Source organism: Chrysochloris asiatica, unplaced genomic scaffold (assembly GCF_000296735.1).
Source record: "Chrysochloris asiatica unplaced genomic scaffold, ChrAsi1.0 scaffold00022, whole genome shotgun sequence".
In the NCBI taxonomy this organism is placed as follows: Eukaryota; Metazoa; Chordata; class Mammalia; order Afrosoricida; family Chrysochloridae; genus Chrysochloris; species Chrysochloris asiatica.
This window is the reverse complement of record NW_006408540.1, coordinates 20,342,324-20,357,909: the sequence shown is the minus strand read 5'-3', so window position 1 is coordinate 20,357,909 and position 15,586 is coordinate 20,342,324. Positions and strand designations below refer to the sequence as shown.

Here is a 15,586-nt window from a genome sequence, read left to right as displayed (position 1 = left end):
GAAACCCTGTGCAGGGTCACTATGAGTCAGAAGCGACTCCACGGCACTTAACAACAACAATATCAAAGATTAGCGTGATTTCACCCATAGGCCTACTCGTACCCCTTAGAAATGGAAAATGATGAGCAGAAAGTTAGTAGGAAAAAGAGGAGAGCAGGAAGAGAAAAAGAAGAAAGAAGAGAGAAAGGGCAAGAGAAAACAGAGACAATAATGCAAGTTGACGGAAGAGACAAGAGGTGAAACAAAAACAAGAGGTGGGAGAAGCAAAGTCCACAGTCCACTGATGTTGACTGTCCCCGCCTCCTCACGCCTTTATTACTTCCCTGAGATTAGGGAGGACAATAATTCTGCTCTTCAACAGGCACGAACTTTCGGGGGAAGGCGAGGGGAACATACTGGAGGGAGATTGTGTTTCCCAGGCCCCAAGCTCAGTGCCCCTGCGCGCCACGGAGGCTTCAGACCCTGCTGGGCTTCTTGGGGTCCTTGGTCTTGGCCGGCATGAAGGCGTAGAGTTCCTCAATGAGCATTTCCATCCGCGCAGTGACCTCGGTCACCGTGTCGATGACCAGCTTCTGCTGCAGTTTTAGCTTGTTGTTCTCCCACAGGGCCTTGTTCTCCTCCTGGAAGACCCTGTGCTCCTCGCGCAGCACGTGTAGTGCCCGGTTCTCCTCCTGCAGCAGCCGGTTCTCCTCACGGAGGACATGCAGGTTTTGGTTCTCCTCGCGCAGGGCCTGCAGAGCCTGGTTCATCTCCCGCAGCAGCTGTAGGGTCTGGGCCTCGGCCTGCAGGCCCCCGGAGCCCTGGCTCCCTTCCTCCTCACCGGAGGCGCTCGCCAGGTTGCTGACCATTTCGCGCAGGACACGGAGAGTCTTGGAGTCATCCTGCGGGCCCGGGTGCCCTTTGGGCTCCTCGAAGGGCGAGGAGAGGCCCGTGGCCTGCTCGGGCAGTAGCCCGGGGCTGTGGGGCTCGCTGTGGGGCGAGGTGGCCACCTTGTTCTCCTCGGCAGGGGTTGCCTTGTCCTCCGCCTGCGCCCAGTAGGCCTTCCTCTGCTCCAGCAGCTGCTGTAGGGCACGGTTCTCCTCTCGGAGGAGTTGCAGGGTGTTGCCCTCCTTGCTGCGGTTCACCTGCAGGGTGGCGTTGTCCTTCTTCACCACCTCGAGGGTCCCGTTGTCCTTGTGCGGTGGTGGTGGGGAGGTCCTGCTGTCCTGGAGGCCCAGCGTGACTTTGTGCTCCTCCCAGAAGGCCTGCAAGATCTTGTTCTCCTTGTGGAGGGCCCTGTTCTCCTCGCGCAACGCCTTGTTCTCCTCACGCAGGGACTTGTTTTCTTCCTGCAACAGGTACTCCTTGGCCATGCGCTTGTGATGCAGCTTGTGGTGGAAGGAGGAGGATGGCGAGAAGTAAGGAGACGGCAGACGGCAGTTCTCGTTCACCCACCGCCCGTCCTGGAAGACGAACATCTCGTCGCTGAGCTGGACCCGGGGTGGGTTGTAATCCAGCTCCAGATCGGCCTGGGAGGTGGGGCGCTCCATGGCATCCAAGGGCACCGAGGAGAAGCGGTTCAGTGGGTATGAGTGCTGGCTGACGATCCTGCCATTCACCCTGGGCAGGGCGGCCTGCCGCGCACACCTCGGGCTGGTGTACAAGTTATGGAGCCTCAGGAACGGCTCAGTTGTGCCCCTCTGTGGAGGAAAACAAGAGAACCCGGTGTTAAAGAAGGAACTGACACCCAGCATTGACTGGGACCCCGTAGTAGCCTCGTCTCGCTGCACACTGGAGAAGAGATAACGGCAACACTGCATGTAAATAAAAACTTTAAAGAGACTGGCTGGCCACAAGGGTCAATGGATGGTTCAACAAAATGTCTAACTGCTAACTGAGAGGTTGGAGGTTGGAATTTACCCAGAGGCACCTTGGAAGAAAGGCCTGGCAATCTACTTCTGAAACATCACAGCTGTTCAAAGCCTATACAGCATGCTTCTACTCTGAGTCCACTAGCTGTTAACTGGTTTGGTTTGGGCCCAACCACAGTGAACACTTTTGCACTTGACCCCATGGGCTTCTCACAGGAATTATAGGGTGATACATCCCAAATGCAGCAACATCAATGTTCATCAAATATTTGAGCCTTATCTTTGCCAGTTATAAGAACTTAATCAAGCCAGTTGCACATGAATACATACGGACTCATCATGACCCAATGTATGTCAGACTTGAACTGGACTCCACAGAGTTTTCAAACTGGATTTTTTTAAGTAGCTCATTCTCCCAAGGTATCTCTGAGTGGACTCAAATCTCAACCTTTCAATTAGCAGCCAACTGCATTAACTGTTTGCACCACCCACAGACTCCAACAAGAGCTTTTTAAGTGTCGTCAAGTCAGTTCCAATTCATAGCGACCCTGTATAAGATGTCCAAAGAGTGCTTAGTGAATTTGAACCACTGACCTTGTTGAGTGCTTATCCTACAGCGCCATACCAGGACTCCGTATAAAAAACTTGAAAAGCTGTTTATCTCACCAGGCTTCAGAGTCCACACTGGCTTTTAGAGACCATTTTAGGATTAGAAAAGGTGACACATAAAAGCACGAGGAATGGGGTCTGACATACATTGGTCATTTGAGAGAAACAAATTGGTAGTCAAGCTGCCCTAACCCCTGGTGTATGCCTACATGAACTAATCGTACGTACAGCCACCCTAAGTGCTTTGACCTAAATGCTGGTGCTGTTGGACAGCCCAGCCTCCTTTGTTGCATTCGGGGTCATCCTCCACTTTTGACTGCTACTGAGTCAGCCCTGCCAGGAGCCCCTTATAAGTCTACCCCAGCATAGTACAGTGCCAAGTTCACAGCAGCATCATAAACATGTCACTGAGCAATCCGAGGTCAGCATAAAGGTGGCAAAGAAAATAAAAACCAGTTGTCGAGGCAGACTCATGGCAACCCCGTGTGTGTCAGAGTACTGCTGGTTTCGTAAGATTTTCAGTGGCTGCTTTTTCAGAAGTAGATCACCATGCCTTTCTTCTGAGGCATCTCTGCATGGACTGGAACCTTTCTTATTGGTTAGCAGCCAAATGTGTTAACTGCATCATTCATGGACTCATAGAAGGTCTAATAGGACAGTAAAGGAAAAGGGCCCAGCTTGGCTCTCAGCTCTCAGTTTCCTCATCTCTAGAATGGTGCTGCTGGTGGTTGTATGCCACCGAGTCTGTTCCAACCCACAGCGATCCTGTATAATGTTTCTGAGGCTGTAAATCTTTACGGGAGGAGAAAGCCTCATGTTTCTCCTGTGGAACGACTGGTAGATTTGAACTGCTGACATTGAGGTTAGCAGCCCAGTTTGTAATCCACTTCACCACACACATATTAAAATTGGAACGATACAGAGAAGATTAACATGGCCCCCTACACAAGGATGACACGTAAATTCGCAAAGCATTCCATTTGTAGGAGTCCTGGTATGGCGCTGTGGGTTCATGTGCTGGACTGCAAAGTCAGTTAGTGCTGCAAGGTCAGTGATTCAAGCTCATCAGATGCTCCTCAGAAACCCTATATGGGTTCGCTATGGGTCGGAACCAACTCGATGGCACTTGATGACAACAACAACAACCAGAGCTCCTTTAGAATGGGACTGGTGATCCCTAATTCACAGCTTTGTTATGAAAATTAAATAAGGTAGTGAGTTAACATGCTTAATGTGGAGCCTGGCTTCTGGAAAGCATTACATAAATAACGTCTATTGTAACATCACCTTAGCAATCCCTGTCAGTTGTGTGACAGATGAAGAAAACGAGTCCAAAAAAATAAGTCAATTTGTCTAGACTCTAGAGTCCCATAGCAGACTGGGACAAGGATGCAACTCTGGGTTGTTTCCTACCAAGCCCTCCTAGATCATGGTGTGAACAGCTGTATTGCTCCAGAAAATCAGAACATACCATCCCTCCTGGAGGAGATGTAACTCTCCTAAACGAATTGTAATTGTTAAGTGCCATCAAGTCAGTTCTGACTCATAGCGACCCTGTATGAGGTTTCCGAGCAACTGGTGCATTTGAACTGCTGAAGCATGGCCTTGTGGTTCACAGTCCAGTGCTGTTCCTACAGCTCCGCACCAGGATGTAAAAGTGCCTGGAGATGGAAAGTGTCAGGAAGATGAAATGCATGAGATGTCCAGCAATCACCCAGTTATGGATGAGGGGTTCACCACAGAGCCCATGAGCCTCAAGACATCACGTACAAAGACGTTCCTATCCACAGAGCTTCTGTAGAATAAGCACTGGATTGCGAACCACAAGGTTAGCGGTTCAAGCCCACCAGCCACTCCTCAGGAGAAAGATGAGGCTTCCTGCTCCTGCAAAGATATACAGCCTTTGTACAGCAAACCTATACAAGGTCGCTATGAGTCAGAATCACCCTGACAGCATTTAACAACAACAACAACAACATCCACAGAGCTTCAATCCAATCTGCCAGCAGCTCACACTTCCCTGGACAGAAGAATGACAGGAAAGCAGTTGAAATTCAGATTTCTGAACCCACATGCAGTCTTGGGTGTAGTCCCCGAAACTGTATTATCAACTCCATGAGCTGATTCTCCTGTAAGCAGTCAGGACTGCTCAAAGCCAAGTAAAAGGTACAGTTTGTCCAGGTGACAGCAAAAAACTGAGGAGGAGTCCAGACTGGGACCACAAGCTTTGGTGTCTCTTTTTCTTCACTGGTTTGGTCATCCATATGACAGTGTAGAGCTCTCCCATCCTCTCTGAGACCCAGATTTCTCACTAGTGAAAAAGAGAAAGGAATCCTTGGATGGCACAAAGAGTTAAGTGCTCATCTACTTAATATGTAGTGCTCGTCACTCATACTTCAGACATATTGTCCGCAAGGACCAGCCACTGAAGAAGGAGATCATGTTTGGTAAAGTAGAAGGTCGTGGTTCATAGCTGAAAGGTTGGCGGTTTCAATCTGCCTGAGGTGCCTCAGAGGAAATCTGTTTATGAGATATCAGTCTTGAAAACCCTATGGAGCAGTTCTACTCTTCACACATGGACTTTGCAGCAACTAACAATGACAACAACAACGCGGAGGGAGACACCTTGATCTCAAAAGCGCCCTCTTACATTACAGGTCAGTGAACTGAGCCTGCTAAATGGAATCATGATATATGTGCCCTGTTTGTGAGGACTGGCTGAAATAATGAATGCAAACATGTTTGTAAATCTGCAAGGTGCTAGAGAAATGCAAGGTGTTGTTATCAGAGAAGCAGATTGAACTAATGGGAGAATTCTGAGATGTATTCAAAAGATGGGTAGCAGGTGGGAACTGCCCCGAGAAGAGACAACAATTAGAACAATGAATTTAAATAAAACTAGGTTCATGCTGTTGTTCCAACCCATAGCGACCCTGTTTAGGGTTTCCAAGGAGCAGCTGGTGAGCTTGAACTGCTGACCTTGCAGTTCAAACGGCTTTGCAGTCTGGCGCATTAACCCACAGCACCACACTAGGACTCCCATGATAGCTCCTTCAAAATACGCCAAAATCATCCCATCCAAGCACATTTGAGATGTCCCCCAAATATCAACTCCTCATTTCATGGGTTATTTAAAGATGGGAAACAAGCAACAGTTAATCTGCATTATACACACACACACACACACACACACACACACATATATATATATAATGCATCTAAAGAGATATGTAATTTGCCTGGTGTATAAAGTGGATTAGGATTCTTTAAAAGTCAAAGAGCTAGATAAATGGAAGGCACGGTTATAAGCCATTAACTTTGCAATAAGCACATGTCATTAGCTTTGCAAGGATATGCTTAATCTTCCAGATAGCGAGGCTAGGAAGACATTCTGCAGTCATCTCCCTATTTTCTTTAAATAAATTCAGCCTCTCTGGTCTTTCCTGTTGTCAGGTGAGGAAGCACATGGACTGTGGTTGGCTGAGCCTGTGATCAGAATGAACATGATCTGAGCTGATAGTCCAGACAGCATTTTCCTTGTGAGCTTCAGGTCCCCTGGTTTCAGTTTCTGGGAAGGATTCGCCTAGTGAATAACAAGTGGTTTTGAGTGGTCCGTGTTTGCACTGGAACCTGTGCAGAGCTCCCTGCAGTATCTTGCTCTAGAAGACAATGTTGTTGTTACTAGCTGCCATCTAGTCAGTTTAGAGAAAAAGAGGAAGACCTCCAATGTGATGGGATGACACAGTGACAGCAAGAATTGGCTCAAACATAGCAATTGTGAGGGGGGTACAGGACAGCCGTGGGTCATTCGGTTGTGCCTCAGGTCACTCTGAGTCAAAGCAACTGTGTACACAATAGTCAGCCCTGACTCATGATGGCCCCGTGCACAAATGAACAAAACACTGCCCTAGTCCTCCGTCATCCCAATGATTCAAGACAGGCCAGACCAGACCTTTGTGTTCCATGGGGTTTTTATTGGCTAACTTTTAGAAGTACATCATCAGACCCTTCTTCCTTATCTGTGCAGAGAAAGCAAGCGAGGAGAGAAATGAACAGTGAGTTTTTGTGCTCAGCCCTGTGCTAAGCATTTCACCTACTGAGTTAATTTAATCTTCACAACTCTGACTTAAAAGGTGTTGTTGTTAAGTGTCATCGAGTAAGTTCTGACTCATGGCAACCCTGCACAGGGTTTCGGAGGAGCAGCTATTAGATTTAAATCACTAATGTTACAGTTACGAGTCCTGTGTTCATCCTCCAGCTCCACACCAGAACGCTTATTCCCATTTTACAGATATAGAAACTGAATCACAGAGAAGTTGAATAGCCTGCACTAAGACACTGTGCTATTCATAAAGTTTCCAGTAGCTAACCATTCGGAAATAGTCCGCCTCTCCTTCTTCCTAATCTGTCTTAGTCTGGAAGTTCCACTGAACCATGGGAGACCCTGCTGGTATTTAAAATACTGGTGGCAGAAATTCCAGAATCACAGCAACATGCAACTCACCACAGTACAACAAACTGATAGAAGGATTGAAGGAAGACGCATTAACAATCTGTGATATTATAAAATAATACAACCTTGCCTGCTGAAAGCAAAGAGGATTTAAAATACTGATGAAGATCAATGACCACAGCCTTCAGTATGGATTGCACCTCAATGTAAATGAAACAAAAACCCTCACAACTAATGAATTCATGATAAATAAAGAAAAGATTGAAGTTGTCAATAACTTTATTTTGCTTGTATCACAATCAGCATTCATGGAATCAGCAGTCAAGAAACCAAACGACATATCGCATTAGGCAAATCTGCTGCACAAGACGTCTTTAAAGTGTTGAAAAGCCAAGATGTCAGAGTTTGAGGACTAAGGTGCATCTGACCCAATCCATGATGTTTTCAATAACCTCATATGCATGTGAAAGTTGGACGATGGATAAGGAAGACAGTAGATGAATTGATGCATTTGAGTTACGATGTTGGAGGAGAATATTAAAAGTACTATGGACAGCTAGAAGAACAAATAAATCTGTATTGGAAGAAGTACAATCAGAATGCTCCTTGGAAGCCAGAATGGCCGGTCTTCATCTCTCATACTTCCAACATATTACCAGGAGGGCCCAGTCCCTGGAGAAGGACATCATGCTTGGTAAAGTGGAGGGTCAGCGAAAAAAAAAAAGGATGGATTGACACAGTGGAAATAACAAGGGGCGGAATAGCAACAATTGTAAAAAAAAAATTGTAGCAACAATTTTAAGAATAGCACAGGACTGAGCAGTGTTGCATTTTGTTGTATATAGGGTTGCTGTAAGTTGGAATCAACAATGACAGGACACAATGCAATTGTCCTAAGACACAAGTTCTGCTTCCCTGATATTTTCACATGGAAAATCACCATATCATTATCAAAGGGCTGGAAGTAATTTGGGGATCAAGATATTTGGTCTTAAAGTTTTATTATGGAAAACTGCAAATAAATACAAAAGGAGAGTGAACAGCCTTATCAATTCCCATGTACCCATCACCCAGTTTCAGCAGTTATCAAATCAAGTCCAAACTTGTTTCATCCACCCTCCACCCAAGTCCACAACTACACCCTCTTCACTGAATTAAAAGAATATTAAAGCAAATCATAGACATTGCATCATTTTCACCATACATAGTTTAGTGAATACCATTGTTGTTGCTGTTGTTAGGTGCCATCGAGTCAGTTCTGACCCATAATGATGCTATTGGACAGAGTAGAACTGCCCCATAGCGTTCCAAGGCCGCCATCTTTGTGGAAGCAGATTGTCCCACCTTTCTCCTGTGCGGCAGCTAATGGGTTCGAACAGAATGCTCTTAAACACTGTATCCCTCTCTCAACTCTTAAAAAAAAAACTCGACCAAACCCAATGTAGTCAAATCAATCTAACTCATCGTGACCCTATATTGGGTTTCTGAGGTCGTAAATGATTATAGAGTTGACAGCCTCATCTTTCTCCCATAGAGCAGCTGGTGAGTTTGAACTGCCAACCTCATGCTCAGCAACCCAACACCTAGCCCAAAGTATCACTGTTGTTGTTGAAAGTATCACTAGAGCTTCTTTTATAGCACATTTGTTGTTGTTGTTAAGTGCCGTCAAGTCGGTTCCGACCCATAGCGACCCTGTACACATAGTGACCCTACATTACAGAGGAGAACCGCCCCATAGGGTTTCGAGGCTACAATCTTTACTGGAAGGAGCTCTGGTGGCGTAGTGGTTATGAATCGGGCTGCTAACCTCAAGGTTGGCAGTTCAAAACTACCAGCTGTTCCGTGGAAGAAAGATGAGGCTTTCTGCTCCCGTAAAGATTTACAGCCTGGGAAACCCTGTGCAGGGTCACTATGAGTTGGAGCCAACCCCACAGTACTTAACAACAACAACAACAACAATCTTTACTGGAGCAACCAGCCAGGTCTTTCCTCTCTCAGAGCTCCTGAGTGAGTTTGAACTGCTGACCTTTCAGTCAAGCACTTAGCCCTTATGACTCCCATAAAATGTGGCAGTGTGTTGGAGACCGCTAAGCACTGAGATGTTGAGGCCCTGTGTCATGGACGAACATCCTACACGATGGTCCCATTCAGGATGGCTAGCCAGGGACCCTGAGGGCCCAAGGAAGTGACCTTCGGACGTCCCGGGTTCATTGGCTTTTACGAACTCACTGTTAGGCTAACTCTGTATAATTTTATTTGGTCTTATTATTCATTCTATTGTAGCTTCTGAGAAAATGGTTTCTTATGTGCCTCTCTTAATGTCTCCACTGTGTTGGCAGTGCGCAAGGTTCTGGGAACAAATCTCTCTGAGGAACAAACTCTGGCCACCTGGCAAGCATGGCAAAACTGTTCTTTATCAAGTTATTCAGTTATGTTTGATATTAACTTAATACATGAGCCCTTGATACCCATGGACAAATATTAAAACAAAAACCCCTCCTACAGCTGAGGCTGTAAAAAGTTCCAAAGGCAAGTTTGCTGGGAGACTCTGGAGACAGTCTGCCCAAGGAATTCACTCAAAGTAGATTGGCGAATTCTGGGGTATTGTTCAAGGAACAATAGTGACAACCTTCTCAAATCGTCCCCAGATGCAAACCATTAACCTAGGCGTCCTCCTTCCTCCTGCAAGCCTAGGCCAGGTAGCTGAAACAGCTGGACTCCTCCCAGACCTTTTGAATCCTTTTCACCTTTTCCCATTCAAGATTAAGAGCTATAGGTATCTATGTTAATTAGCCTGGAGAAACCTCGAGCTGCTGCCTTGGAATTTGAACCTAAAAAGTAATTTATAACAATTTGCTTGAATTTCTAGAAAATTAAGGATGTTAGATTATCAAGACAATTTGTGATGTATGTTTTAGAATTTGTTCCTGTAAATCATGGTGTCCTGTTTTGAACGATTAATCACATTTCATTTCTATACCCTGTCTTAATAATCCTCTTCTGCCTTTGTGTAAAGCCCCTCCCTGAAATAAAAAGGGGGTGCAGACTGAAGCCCGCATGCATGACGGTTTGCAAGGCAGTGCTTTACTGCCTGTAGGGGCCACGATGCCTGTAGTCCAGGGTCTGCCTGCCAGTTTTGCATCCACTCTAGTTTCGGGGTGTCTCTTTGTCTCTCTTGTTGCATCTTTGTGTGTACTCTTTTTCTGTCTGTCACCGCCAGATCTCCCTACTTCGTGAACCGAACTCCCCTGTCGAGGCTGGTCCTCGACAGCAGTGGTCTCTTCATATCTGCAAATCCTGAGTGACATACAACATTTTTTCATAATGTTTTCACTATTACATCACCCAGAGTTTTTCTTCTCGATCTGACCAAGTGTCCCAAGAAGAATAACTAATGGTTTACACCAGAATGAACTTCCAACCACCCCACCCAGCTACCTTTATTCTCTATACTCATCCTGAGAGAACCCAGGGAGTTTTTGAATGTCCTCTCAACAGAAATGCACTAAATGAAACCTGGTCCAATCAAGCCATGTTTGGAAATTAACGATGGTCTCAGCTTGGTGAGCCTACATCTTCTTTTCCCAACCCAATTGGCATCTTGTTCCCCTCTTAACTGGCCAGTGTTCCCCAAGTCAAAATAGTGCTTCTCTGTGTTGGGCCCAGGAAATGTTGATAAACCAATAGAGCTCCTTTACTTTCTTAGACAGGAAGCAAAATAATCCTATTACTAAACCCTGCTCTCTCTTCTTGTCAAACAGCAAGATTGAAGTGATGGCCAAATTCAGCATCACCTCATGCCTTAGTTTCTTAGAACAATTAGGTATCTTTTCATAGCCATGCGTTGATTTTAATGGGTATTAGAAAAATATGCCTGTTTTATCCAACTCATACATAATTCTATTACAGATTTGCTCTTGGGTACCGGAAACAGTTAACACACTCAGCTCCTAACTGAACGACTAGAGATTTAAATCCTCCCAGAGGTACCTTGGAAGAAGCTCCTGATGACCTACTTCTGAAAATCAGTCATTGAGAACCTATGAAGCACAACTCTACGCTGACACATAAGAGTCTTATGAATCACCGTCGGCTTGACAGCAACTGGTTTTATAATCCCATGGATATTATTCAAGTATGGCTAAAATTAGCAGTGCCTTTTCCACTTTGGAAAGTGAGACGAATTAAAGGAAAAATTGAGTGGTACAAGTATTTTCAGATATGTCAAGAATCATGAATGAACTTTGGGACAAATGTTGAGCCAAGACAAATGCTTTCTTTGAACACTCCACTGTTTCTGATCAAGCTTAGCTGCTGTACTCAGTTCTCAAAGGAAAGAATTTCTGGACTTCTGAAAATTCCTCACCCTAATTGTACGACCACTGTGAACATTCATTCACTGATTCTTACTCCACATTTATGTCAATGAATCCAGTAACCTTAATTTGGATCTACTAAGACCCAGGCTAAGGAGCTCTGGTAGCATAGTGGTTACGAATCGGGCTACTAACCTCAGGGTCAGCAGTTCAAAACTACCAGCTGTTTCACGGGAAAAAGATGAGGCTTTCTGCTCCTGTAAAGATGTACAGCCTCTGAAACCCTGTACAGGGTCACTATGAGTCGGAACAGACTCCACGGCACATAACAACAACAATAAGTCCCAGGCTCTCAGCGACCTTTCAGTCAATTTGAAAATTCAATCAATAGCATCAATTATTTCGTGAACCAGGTTACAATGTAATTAGCATCGATGCAGGCATGGTGCAGAGAACAGGACTGAACATCATAAAGCCTCAAGAGGAACTTGCGACAAAATAGTGGACTAGGCAGACATGCTGTATACAAAGGCCTTCTACAACGAAGACTTGAGAGACTGAATGAAACAGATATGGATGATATTTCTGGAACTTCAGAGGAAAAGACAGAGAAGTGGATGGAATATCGACTAGGAGAAGAGGCTGAACAACGGTAAGGAGGCAAATGGAACTAGCGAATTGTCAACTGACCTGACCATTTCCAACTTTTGAAAAGAGAGATTAATCAGATCAGTGACTGATGACCAACTCCATTCACCCAGGACCACACAAGTGTCCACACTGGTGGCTGTGACCAGAAAGCAACTATGCCTGCTCTGCCCAGCCACACCAATACCTCCTACAACTCCACCTGCTGGGGGAGGGCCACCACTGAATCCTGAATCACCTGATCAATGACAGACAGCAGCCAACACGATCTGTGTACATGTCCTAAGTATGAGAGACCAAGTCTGCTCATCCTGGCTTCTAAGCAGGTCTCTGGCTGCACTTCTTCCAATACAAATTTGTTTGTTCTAACAGCCCATGGTACTTTCAATATTCTTCTCCAACACCATAACTGAAATGCATCAATTCCTCTAACAGTCTTCCTTATTCATTGTTTAACTTTCACGTGCATATGAGGCAATTGAAAATACCATGGCTTGGGGCAGATGCACCTTAGTCCTCAAACTGATACCTTTCACCCTGGTCCTCAAACTGATATCTTTCTTCTTCAATACTTCAAAGAGATCTTGTGCAGCAGATTTGCCTAAGTCGTTTGATTTCTTGACTGCTGCTTCCATGAATTTTGATTGTGAATCCAAACAAAATGAAGTCTCTGACAACTTCAATTTTTTTTCCGTTTATTATGACATTATTTATTGGTTCAGTGGTGAGGCTTTTTATTTCCTTTCCATTAAGGCGCAACCCGTACTGAGGGATGTGGTCTTTGATCTTCATCAGTAAGTATTTTAAGTCCTCTTTGCTTTCAGCAAGCAAGGTTGTATCATCTGCATATCTCAGGCTGTTAATGAGTCTTCCTTCAATCCCGATGCTACTATCTTCTTCATGCAATCCAATTTATGGATTATTTGCTCAGCAGACAGAATGAATAAGTATGATGAAAGGATACAACCCAGGTACATCCCTTTCCTGATTTTAGACCAGTATTCCCTTGTTCTGTTCGAACAACTACCTCCTGAGCACAATTAAGTTCTCTAGAATGCCCATTCTTTGAAATGTCATCCATAGCTTTTCATGATCCACACAATCAAAATCCTTTGCATACTCAATAAAGCGCAAGCAAAATCTTTCTGGTATTCTCTGTTTTCAGCCAACATCTGCCTGACACCAGCAATGATATCCGTTGTTTCATGTCTTCTGAATCTGACTTGAGTTTCTGGCAGTTCTCTCTCGATGTATCGTTGCAGCCATTTAAAAATTATCTTCAGCAAAATTGTATTTGGATGTGACATTTATGATATTGTTTGATGATTTTTGAATTCTGTTGAGTTACCTCCCTTTGGAATGGGTACAAATATGATCTCTTCTAATCAGTTGACCTAAATGACTGAGTGCCTCCAGTGCTGCATCAGTTTGTTGAAAGATTTCAATTTGTATTCCATCAATTCTGGGACCTTTGTTTATCACCAATGCTTTTAGTACAATTTGGACTTTTTTCCCTTCAATACATTGGCTCTTGGTCATAAGCTACCTCTTGAAATGATTGAACATCAACCATTTCTTTTTGGTACAATGACTCTGTATATACCTTTCATCTTCTTTTGATGTTTTCTGCATCATTTACTATCTTGCCCATTGTTGTTGTTAAGTGCAGTCGAGTCTGTTCCAAATAATAGCCACTTTTGTATAGGGTTTCTGAGGAGTGGCTAGTGGGTTAGAACCGCCATTCCAGTGCTTGACCTACAGAGCCATGCCAGGACTCCATTTTTGCCTTAAATATAGCAAATTGAAGCTTGCATTTTTTTTTTTTTTTCTATAGTTCTTTCAGCTTGAGAAATGTTGAGCATGTTCCTTTTGGCTTTCTAACTCTAGGTCTTTGCAGTTCATTATAACACTTAAGTTTGTATTTTTAAGCTGCTCTTTGAAGTTTTCTGTTTAGCTCTTTTACTTCCTCATTTCCTCCTTTCACTTTAGCATCTCTATGCTGGAGAGCATGTTTCAGAGTCTTCTCTGACACCCATTTTGGTCTTTTCCTTCTTTCTTGCCTTCTAAATGACCTTTTGCTTTCCTCCTGTTCTTAATGTCATCTCACAACTCTTCTGCCCTTGGGTCTTTAGTGTCTAATAAATCAAATCTATTCTTGAAATGACCTCTAAATTCAAGTGGGATATGTTCAAGGTCATATTTTGATTCTCATGACTCATTTCAATTTTAAGCTTCAGCATGAACTTGCATATGAGTAATTGATGGTCTGTTCCATAGTCTGCCCCTGGCGGTTTTGACAGATGATATGAAGATTTTTCTACCATCCCATCCAACAGATGCAGTCAATTTGATTCCTGTGTATTCTGTCTGGTGAGGTTCATATACAAAGTCAATCGTCTTTTATGTTGTTTAAAAAGGGTATTTGCAATGAATAAGTCATTGGTCTTGCATAATTCTGTCACGTGATTTCCACGATCATTTCTATTACCAATGCCATATTTTCCAACTACTAATCTTCCTCTGGGTCCTGGTGTGGCACCGTGGGTTAATGCACCAGACTGCAAAGTTGTTTGAACTGCAAACACAGTGGCTCAAGCTCACCAGCTGCTCCTCAGAAACCCTATACAGGGTCGCTATGGGTCAGAACCAACTCGATGGCACTTAATAACAACAAATCTTCCTCTGGAGTCCTGATGTGGTGTTGTGGGCTAATACACTGGACTTCAAAGTCGTTTGAATCACAAGGTCGGTGGTTCAAGCTCACCAGCCCCTCCTTAGAAACCCTATATAGGGTCACTATGGGTCAGAACCGACTCAATGACACTTAACAACAACAACAATCTTCCTCTTTGTTTTCAACCTTCAAATTCCAATCATCAATAATTATTAAAACATCTTGATTGTAGTATTTGATCAATTTCAGACTGAAGAAGTAGGTAGAATTCTTTAGTTTTATCATCATTGACTTTAGTGGTTGGTATGTAAATTTGAATAATAGTTGTTTTATTATTATACTAGGTCTTCCTTGTAGACCAGTTAATGGATATTATCCTATCACAGACAGGGACAGATCTTGAAATGTTCTTTTTGACAATGAATGTGACATCATTCCTCTTTCATTTGTCAGTCTCAGCATAGTAAACCATATGATTATCAGATTCAAACTGGTCAATACCAGACCATTTCAGCTCACTAATGCCCAGGATATCGAGATTTATGTGCCCCATTTCACTCTTGACAACTTTGAATTTTCCTAGATTCACACTTCATACATTCCATGTTCCAATTGTTGATGATTGTTTACAGCTATTTCTCCTCATTGTGAGTTGTGCCCCATCAGCAAATGAGGGTCCTGAAGATTTTTTTCAATTCTTGTCATCAGTGTCAACTCCACTTTGAGGTGCCAGCTCTTACCCATCATATTTTGAGAATCTTCCAGCCTAAGGGATTTATTTTCCACAATGTACCACTGCTATTCATAAGGTTTTGGTGGCTAAACATTCACAGTAGTCTGCCTCCCCTTCTTCCTAGTCTGTCTTAGTCTGGAAGATCAGCTAAACCCTGTCCACCTTGGGTGACCCTTTTGTTGTTTTTGTTCAGTTCTGTCAAGTCAGTTCCTACTTATAACAACCCCATATAGGTTTTCCAAGGAACAGCTGGTAGGTTTGAACTGCCAAACTTGTGGTTAGCAGCCCAGCTCTTATTCTATA

At 44.0% G+C, this 15,586-nt stretch overlaps 1 protein-coding gene across 2 annotated transcripts in view; it reads right to left on the bottom strand.

Moving 5' to 3' along the window:
• Positions 1–455: 455 nt before the first annotated feature.
• Positions 456–15,586, bottom strand: part of SPERT (spermatid associated) — a 30,082-nt gene continuing 14,951 nt past the window's right edge. For both annotated transcript variants that reach the window (XM_006837625.1, XM_006837626.1), the window contains one exon: positions 456–1,679. In XM_006837625.1, coding sequence (XP_006837688.1) covers positions 456–1,679 — 1,224 coding nt within the window. The remainder of the gene's footprint in view (positions 1,680–15,586) is intronic.